Below are 10,040 nucleotides of genomic sequence, written 5' to 3'. Positions count from 1 at the left end.
TTGAATAGATTAATTGTTTGGGTTTAATTTAGTTGATAGTTAATCACAAGTCCCTGTGGGTACGATATCTGGAGTTACAATCCTATATTACTTGTCGACCACGTATACTTGCGTGTGCGTTTGGGAGCAACAAAAAGCCTTCCAAAATTGGTGGTTTTTTGTATTTTTGGAAATCAATGTCATGCAAAAGCTTTGCTATTAAATTCAAACATGTATAGACATTATCTTTCTTTATCGTCTTTTGGTTGAAAAAGTTCAAGAATAATGGTCATCCTTCTAATCAGGAAATGGTTTAGTGAATTCTTGACGACCATTATGTGTTTCATAATGTTGATTTTGACCAAAACTAGAAAGAAGACGATAGACAGGGTTTCTTCTTCCAAATTAATGTTGGGAAAATTATTCCCTCCTGAAATCTTGACGTTGTTTGGATCTTGAAATTGTTGATCGTTTCCATCCAAATAAACTCATATGGTGAGTCCTCAAGGATTGCATGAAGAAAGATTGGTAGCTGTGGGCATTGATAAAAATAAAGGAAGTCAATATGCACTTAGATGGGCTACTGAGAATGTACTTGCAAAAGGCCAAAAGGTCACGTTACTCCATGTTCCATCAACACCTCCATCCCCAACGTCGTTTCACAATGGCATAGGTATTTCTGTTTGTGTAGCATCGTCGCGTGTTCTTGTTTTACCCTTAATTAATTTTGGTGTTTCTTTTCTTTTGCAGTAGGAGGCAATGATCTATCAATTGGACAAGATCCAAACAACCAATGTACAGATTTGTTTCTTCCTTTTCGAGTCTTTTGTTCTTTCAAAGAAGTGAGAAAACCAATTTATACACGATTTCCCTTAATGCTAATTGTTGCAGCGACAATTAAAAAATTATAACACTCTTTTACACAAATTTTCAGGTAGCATATGACCTAATCACACTTGAAGGTCATGACATTGCTAAGGCTCTCATTGACTATGTTTCACTATATAGAGTTCAAAATTTGGTACTTGGTTGTCCATCAAAGAATGGGATTTCAAGGTACTTTTTATATCTGTGCAAAAGTACGTTAGAATTAAAAATTAGTAGCGGCGAATTGATAGTCACATGAACTTTAATGACAGACTTTTCACTAAAAGTGATGTTGCAAATATTGTACTGAAAAAGGCACCGAGCTTTTGCAATATTTACATAGTTTCCAAAGGAAAGATCAGTTCTGCAAGATTGGCTTCTCACCCGTTGAAAAAGAGATCCTCAGTTCCTAGCATACAAATTCCACTACGCAATTCCAACTTTGATGCAACTAGTTTCATGTAAGTGTAAATTATACACGTTTTTCAGGGTCATATTTCATTCACGGTTTAAGTTTTTTCAGGGTAATTAGGGTGTCTAGTAAGCATTTGTTCTTTGCTGTTTGCATATTTTTTTGCTAAAATTGTGTTTCTCATCTTTGTGCTACAGATATACTATTGATTTAATAGCTTTATATTTGATCACAAATATGAAATTTTAGTAGCATGTGGCTGTAGAATTTGAGGTTCACTGCTGAGAATCTAGAAATTAAGGCTGTAACATTCCATACACTAGCTAGAATATCGGTTGAATGACCTCAAAACTACAATTTATGATAGAAAAAAAAAAGAACCAGTTAAATTCAAGTATTTGACAATCTTTTTCAAATTTCTGTCACAAAATTCGAGGTCAGATGTAATACAGAGTTTTAAGTGTCAATTTTCTTATTTCCTCCTTTTCTAGGCTTGGTAATCTTGACATGTTTACATCCTTGATCATCATAATCCAAGTGTATCGACACTTCAGTAACTTTTTACGAAGATAGCCACATTTAGTCATGAAATCTCCCATATGCATGGAAACAGGTCGCCGTTTCCGAGGCTTAGTACATCAACAAACAAGATAGCAGATGAGCTTAATGTGCCAAAAGCCGAGCACTCATTTCCAGGTTCAGATAGACTGAGCACGGATAGTGTATTCCTGGATTGCTATGATAATTTAGGATGTGAATTTCAACCTCGTCGTCCTTCAAAATCTTTGAATTTCATCGACAGCAAAAGTGGTGATCACCCTACGAGGTTCATTGGATCAAAGTTTTCTGGTTTTAGTCCTACAAGGTTGGTTGATCATCTTGACTCCGCATATGACTTGCTACTATCCGAACAGAAATGTGAAGAAAACTCATTGTCCTCAGATAAAATTGTAAGTTTTAAACTTCTTTCAGCTGTGTTAAGTATGATATGAAATATTTTCCTAGAGAGAATGATTCTATTAAAAAAAATTAGATTAACAGTATCAAGATAGTAGCAGAGGGTTGGGGACAAAGCGTTGGTGATTATCATGAACAATGAAAACGAAAATATGTTCATATATTAGTATAATCTAGTAGTACCCTCAGCAAATAGTTGAGTGGTTGAGATATAAGAGTAATAACTTGGACCCCTAGTTCAAATCCCAATTTGTTGCAGGTGAAATTAGTTGGACTTGACCTAGAAATTGTCCAAATCTTCAGTTGTATACAACTACCAATTTTGTGATAAGACGATGCAGATCTTGGATTTAGTAATCTTCTAGTAAACCATGATGACTTTGTCAATTGACATTGAACATACTTTGCTGGTTTAGTGAACTCAGCTTTCAACAAATATTCCATCACTTGCTTCACATGAGGTAGAACATCAAGATCATATTTTCTTGCAGGTTTCTTTGTGGCCTGAATCCATTATTAATGCCATTGATAATTCTATCGATTCTTGAAATAAGTTTAGGCATTTCGATGTAATTCGAGGCAAAGCAGTCTCGGAAGTGTTTGACTAAATTTTCAGATTCAACTTTTTCATGTTCGCTTAGTAGGTCATTGATTTTGGTAGGCATAGAATCTTCTTCCTTAGCAAGGTTGACTTTAATAAGTGGATCATGGGCTTAAAATGTGGGTGATTTATTTTTCTTCCAGAAAAAATGAATTCTCTGTTTGTCATAGTCAACTACTCTAGCAAACCATATTGCCCTTTATGTACGGTAGGGGATAGTTGGATCCTTAGGTTGGGTGAACATAATGATAATTTGCTGATGGAGGATGTCTTTGACAATTTTCTCACCATTTTCAACCATCTAAGCGATTGCTAGATGGTTGGTCAGCCTGATGGTGGATAGCGAACTTCTGAGATGTGTTATAGCACATAGTCAAGACACCTACTTTATAACCTTCTGGTACTCTTATCAGGACAATACATGAGGAGTAAAATACCATTTCCCCCGTACAGATGTCACCTGATATGTTCTTGTTAGTTGGGCTAATTTGCACTTTGTCCCCTCTCAAGAAAATCAGCTTCTACTGCAAGGAGGAAGGATTTTTCAGTCTCTCCCTAAGAGGACACTTTATGAGGCTTGTCTGACACAAGACAACTTAACCAAGAGGAATTTTCAGATTGTGAATAGATGCTACATGTGCCAGAGGGAGGGAGCTAACAATTGCTACACTCTTTTGTAATTTATGCATCTTCTTGATGCCAGTAATGAAACCAATTACTTCATAAAAAAAAAAGGACACAGTAAGGAAGTTTGACGTATATGATAAATACTTCCATATTGGTGGTTTTATAGCCCACAAAAATTTTGTCAATCAGGACTCCTAATGTTGACGAGAAATCTCTCATGAATTTTTTCATCTTGCGGCTGGTTATAATTAGATCTGTCCTGGTTTTGGCAACCTTCATAAAACTATTGATCCGCATGGTGTTGAGTGGTTTTCATTAGTGCTGCAAGGGCTTCAACTGTTGAGTTATACGAGATAACTTCCTAAGCATGATCATTGCAGGTTTCATTATTTCGTATGCTAGGGTATTCTATTTTGCGTCGGCATTTTAGATATCCTTCAGGTTCTTTCAAGTCATCTGATAGTGCAAGGATTCATCCGGGGAGTATGATCACTAGTCCAATTTGGACTGCCATGTCGGTCTGCCACTCTTCTAATAAATAAGGCGATGCTGATGTCTTTGACTGCTCTACTACTCTGCAACTTTTCCTTTCTCAGACACAATCTTTTGAGCTTCTTTCTTGAGTCTCTTCTCTGCTTGTTGGCTTTTGTCCTTGAGTATGCTTCGAATGCCAAGGGTGCATGTTTTGGTTAGTGCTGCCTAGGTGATCATATGCTGTGTTTTATTGATCACCAATGTCTCCTTCTCAATGTTTATACATCGAGCTTGATGATTTTTCCAGAAGTTTTCTTAATGTTGTTGATGGTTGTGATGAGAACAACATACACCCCTTTGTCGAGGTTAATTTCTACCACTCCTCATATTATTCAGTGAAGCTAAGAGTGGTCTGATATTGGCTCCTTTGGAGGTTCTGATCTTAATGGTGCTTTTTATCTAGGTTTTGGTCTTAGTTGAAGGTGGAGTACGGGTAGATGACTCCTTATGCTTTGCCCCTTTTTCTACGTTTTCTCTCTCTACTCTGAGTTGGGAAACGACTTGCTTAGCCTTTGACTCCTCTATCTTGAGGACAACACTTGCTTATTTTCCTTGCTTTTGTCTTCGGTTCATTTAGAGACTTTGAAAGAGTAGATGACTTCGTACACTACCTCATGGATGGTGCGACTCTTCTTTGCTACGATTTTCGTGGCAACTTATCGAGCATTTCATTCCCCTTATATAAATTGTCTTCTTCTTGGTGACTTACTGTTTTTCATTCTTTCTTCTTGTTCTTAGTTCACATGCCACTTAGGTTCTAACGACTCATTGAATGTTCCTTTACCTTCACCTTCCACTCCTTCTAGTTGGTTTCTTCACCTTGCATTTTCCCTATCTTTAGGCACTCTTCTCAGACAATTTGAAACTACTATCCTCAATAGCCTTTTGTAGTGTATTACAAAAGATAGGGCAGCTGTTGATGGAGTGACTATAGGTATTGTGCCATTTGCATTATCTTTTAATCTTTATTTCCTCAGCTGGTGGCAATTTATGTCGCTCAGAAATTTTATCTACTTATCTTTGAGTGGATAGCCGAAGATCAGTTCACCTTAGAGATGCTGAATAGGTACTTGTCCTTGTTTTCAGTTTTGAAAAGCTTCACAGTCTTTGATAGCTGTAGGTATTGATAGGATCTGCATTTGCTGAGGAATCTTTTTAAATTTAGTTGGGTGGGCCGGATCTAAGTGACGATTGACACAAGATGTGGACTTTGACTCCGTAGGCTCTTTTTTCCTGCTATTTCAGTTGGGATGCATGTCACTTACTACTGTGATTTCACACTGAGATCCCGGAGGTTGTATATGACACTTGTTACGCATCTTGCAGAATATCTGGAGGTAATAAACAATTGACTCATCTACTAGTTGCCTAAGATTAACCAAATCACAACTTTCTCTCCTTGTCTATCCAATATTGAATTGAGCTGGCTAGTAGTGAGGAGTACCATGCAAAAGCAGTCTCTGCTTGTGAAAGAGGGAGAAGAGTCGCAATTTGGGACAATTGTTTTGAGAATCTTCATGTATTGTGATTTTGAACCATCCAATATTCTCAATGGTGGTCTTGCCGTCTTACTCGAGAAATACTAACAAATTGTGGAGTTCGCAGTACTATCCTATCGACCCAATTTGGTTAAGGATTTTTGTACGCCTGTCTATCTACCGACTTCAGGTTGATGCCAATGTAACACTTCATCATCTCAACTGTGAAGTTTAATCATACAGATAAAGGGTTTTTGCTGGATTTGGCGTAGGAGCCACTGTAGGTTGTTTTGACCTTGGTGGAGTAGATACATGCCTAGCAGGCAGAGCTTTGAAGTGTTGCTAGTTTGGGATAGCTAAGGAATCAAGCATGAAGAGGGAGGATTATGTCATGGCTGCTCTGTTGTATAATTAATTGTGTCCTTTCATACACACTCTAAGTAACTGCAAGCGATACCACTGTTTTATGAGTTAAAGATGAGAGGAAATGGAGGAGTGCCATAATTATAGGTGAACCTATGGTACTCGCCAAAAATTGACTTTCTCATATTAAAGATCAGACGGTTGTTCTACTAGGTAAGTTGCTTCATGTTGAAAGAAATAGTCAACTGGAGCTGTCCATGATGGCCATAGTGTGAAATGCTATGTTGCGCGGACTCTCCAAAATACTGCAGCACCCGTGTCTGATCCTCCAAAAATACACTACTTTTGGAGGATCCGACATGCACCCAGTGACATTTTTGGAGAGTGCGAGCAACATAGATGAAATGTTTCTACACTGTAAGGTGGAGCCACCATAAGACGTGGGCCTTGATAGGACTATGAAAGTTGTTGGTTAACACTGATAGTCGAATATTCATTCTGCTGCCTAGCATTTCGAAGCTCCAGCTCCCTAGCAAAATAGTGCTTGTTTTGCGCCGTGGGTTTGATGACATTGCTGATGTTGCTAAGTCATTGCATCATGTCGTTGATCTAATGTTGATTTGATCCTTAATTAATGATGTGGTTGCAATCTCTAGAAGTGGGATACAAAATCCTTCATTCGGGCACTAGCATTAACTGGTGGAGTTGGGGCATCAAATGTCGAACAAATAACTCTCAGACCGACATTTCTCTAGAGGATTATATGCTATTATTGGAATACTTTTTCCAGAATATAAGTACATATGCCAAGAAAAATTATATTTAGCGGAAGTACTGCTTTAACGATTCGTACTTGAGCGTCCCATCAGGTGTGCCCGAGAATTGTGGGTTAAATAGTTGGAGTAGACTAAGAGTATACCAAATCTTCAGTACCACATGATTTTCCTATTTGTAATCAGACGATGTAGCATAGATAAAGGGACTCTAGTTCTCCTAATACATTTCCAGGTGTAGTAAAGAAAGTTCAGGCTGTACAAGTCACATTTTGAAGCTTTACGAGGAATGTTTTATCTAAGGTGGCAGTGGCGTAATTTAGAGCTATGAAATCTACAAAGAAATCCATCACTGTATGGAGTAGTGATATTTACAAAAGAAAAGTTGGTCATTAACGGTCCCAAACCACCATCTTAATATATGTTCCAAACTCTATCCTTAAAGCATGGGCACGGTCCAGTCAAGGTGGTAGTATAGTGCACTTCGTGTCTGGCAGACCTCTTTACATGTCAGCGGATCATGTGGTTGGAAGTGTTGAACCAATATCTCTTTTTCCCAAATTGCAATGGAGTATTTACTTGATTGGCTCTTCCCTAAATAAAACCCTATGAGACATTTTTTTTTTTTAGTTCCTTTGCCTACTCTAGGAGCGTTGTTTGTGGGCTGTGGACTAGGCTTTTCTTGCTAGTTCAATAAACTTTTGAGCTGTGTTTAGTAAAACGGAGGGATATTTGTTTTACAACCGGGGTTCTTTCTTATGAACTAAAAAGTGGTTGGCTGATTAGTGAGGTCTCGAAAATGTCATAGAATTTATGATCAGCTATTTCATTTTTGCTTTAGCAAGTAGGCAATGCAAAAAGGCTGAAATTCCAACTGGCATCATTGTTCTTAGTCATATTGGGAGAAGTCCAATTGCATATCTAGTCAAATTTGGAGCTCCAATATGGTGGTAACATATTACAAGTGAGCAAATCTACTCCAATCTTGATGTGGCGATTCACCTGATACATGTGGTTGTGGATTGTAACAGACTATTTGGTGGACCAATTGTGGTGCGTGCAAGTTGTTCCAAACCTATTATCATAAATGATGTTAGTGAAATCTAGTGACATTGGGTAGAGTGAAGTGGCAAACGCTTGGGTAATGAGTAGGCCCTTTAAATAATATGAGTTTTTAACTGACATAATTTATTTTTAGCTTAAAATTAAATCAATTAAATATCGAAACATATCTTTTGAAGAACACCGTCAATAACATCATAAAGATATTCTGTTTTCAGACTAATATTGTTTGATTTGCCAGTGGAATTTTAACATTTGACATGTTAAATTTGTCAGAAAGAAATGGAAGAAAAGATGAGAAGACTAGAGTTACAAACAATTCAGACTATGGAAATGTACCATGCAGCCTGCAAAGAAGCACTACGAGAGAAACAAAAGGTAAAGAATTAAATTGCCCTTTTAATCAATTAATCATGATGGAAAGGAATAGAAAGTTAAAAATAATCTGCTTTCATTAGTTTTTCTCTCTAATTGCACAATTTTGAATAGATTATTAGACATTCATGCAATATCTACCACCTCACTTTCAACTCAATTCAAACAATCGCTCCTTAATGTCTATTCAGCATTTCACATGAACTTATATTCCTTGTCAATTACTGTAGTTTTTTGTTTGACAAAAATTTCTCTACCAACTTAGGAAACAATAGCACAATGATAAAGAGTGATCAAAATTATCGAAAGACATGCAAATGACAAAGTACTACTTTTGTACATGATACTTTTGACTGTGTGCGTGAACCGAATCTTTTTTCTTATTATTAGTGTCATTTAAACCTTAATTAGTCGTACTTTAGTGTGCGCATTTACTTATATTTGCACCACAAACATACGTTTTTAGTTTTAAGTTTCGTATAATATATGTTTTTACCTTTTGTCTCCACTTGTGAAAGTATTGCTAGGTTTTCAACATACATTCATCGTGAGCCGAGGGTCTATCGGAAACTGTCTTTCTACCTTTACAAGGTAGGAGTAAGGTCTGCGTACACATTACCCTCCGCAGATCCCACTTGTGGGACCGCTTTGGGTATGTTGTTGTTGATGTACATTGGCATATATAATATCTCAGGACACCTAACTTGACACTTTTTATTTGGTGCGTACCTGAAATAATTTTTGGTCCTAATTATCTTCTAAACTCTGCACTTTGATAGTCTTCAACCCCTGAACTTGGCAGTTTGATAGCGTCCAAAAGTCATACCATCATATAGTTTTGTATAATTATGTGCTATATATGTGTTAACAGTTCTATGGTATTTAGGTTAAGGAACTTGAGAATTTGAGGAAGGAAGATGAGAAGAAACTAGTAGAAGCGAGGCGTCAAAAGGAAGAGGCATTGGCCTGTGTTGCGAAGGAAGAGGCATTAAGAATGGCATCAAAGGAAGAGGCCAAAGCAGCTCAAAAAAAGGCTGAAAGAGAGGCACAAAGGAGAAAGCGTTCGGAAAGAAAAGCACAAAAAAAATCTGAGGCCAAGAAGACTGCACTAAAGTCCTTAGTTCACTCTCAAAAGGCCATAAAGTATCAAAGCTTACTTAGGATACTTGTGGTTTTGATAATATTTTACGTTTATTTCTTTGAGTTGAGATGAACCTTCAGTCAATAGAGAAGAAAGGGGGAGGGATATGTTTGGTATGTTATCTATTTTTTGCTTAATTTTATTATATATTAAGAAAGTAATATATTTTTTGAGTTTCTACGAATTACTTGCATATGACTGAAATAAAAAGAAAAAAAAGAGAGACTTCAGGTAATTGAGAGCTTTGTGCAAGTAATGTTGTGCTCAAGGTTAATAACTAATCAATTACTATATTTTTATCTTGGAGCAAAAGTAAAAGTGTCTATGTGTAACATATAGGTTAGGAGTTCGAGCAAAAAATCAGCCACTGACACTTGCTCTATGCTAGGTTGGTTACCATCACTCTCTCGGGGTACGACCCTTTTCCTTACCCTACGTGAATGCATCACACATGATGCTTCATGCACCAGGCTGCCTTTATATGTTTGTGAAAAGAAGGGGGCGGAGGTAGGCAACATATATTGTCTCTTCAATGTTATATCTTGTTAAGGAGTAGTCCTCCCCATTTCATTTTAAGCATAGTGATAGTTTAGATTGCACTGCCATTTTGTCATGGATAGGATCTCCAAGTTTCTATATAATTTTTTACAGAAATAGTGTTGTACATTCCTCATTTAGGATCAAGAGGTTAGACAACATGTCCCCTCTCTTTTGTACAGTTATTGGGTATCAATACACTGGTAGGGGCCTGCACCCCCCCCCCCCTCAAGGAGGCTTGAAGGGGAAAAAGAATTTAAGAATTTAAAAAGTAGGAGAAAAAAAAAGGCCACTCATTTCAATTATTGTATAATGGCTACTTTGAAGAATTTCG

At 37.2% G+C, this 10,040-nt stretch overlaps 1 protein-coding gene across 2 annotated transcripts; it reads left to right on the top strand.

Moving 5' to 3' along the window:
* The first annotated feature begins 232 nt into the window (after nt 1–232).
* LOC107801794 (uncharacterized) lies at nt 233–9,349 on the top strand. Of its 2 annotated transcripts, none has more exons than XM_016625183.2 (7): nt 233–652; nt 730–821; nt 914–1,035; nt 1,119–1,307; nt 1,872–2,208; nt 7,930–8,031; nt 8,915–9,349. In XM_016625183.2, the coding sequence occupies exons 1-7, from the start codon at nt 472–474 to the stop codon at nt 9,239–9,241; spliced, it is 1,350 nt and encodes a 449-aa protein (XP_016480669.1). In that variant the 5' UTR covers nt 233–471; the 3' UTR covers nt 9,242–9,349. The 2 variants fall into 2 exon arrangements, with proteins under 2 accessions (XP_016480669.1, XP_016480670.1); XM_016625184.2 differs by having other exon boundaries at nt 525–652; nt 730–774.
* Nucleotides 9,350–10,040: the final 691 nt, after the last annotated feature.

This window comes from Nicotiana tabacum, chromosome 8 (genome assembly GCF_000715075.1).
Source record: "Nicotiana tabacum cultivar K326 chromosome 8, ASM71507v2, whole genome shotgun sequence".
NCBI lineage: Eukaryota > Viridiplantae > Streptophyta > Magnoliopsida > Solanales > Solanaceae > Nicotiana > Nicotiana tabacum.
The sequence above is the reverse complement of the archived record's forward strand: the minus strand, read 5'-3'. Positions and strand labels throughout refer to the sequence as shown.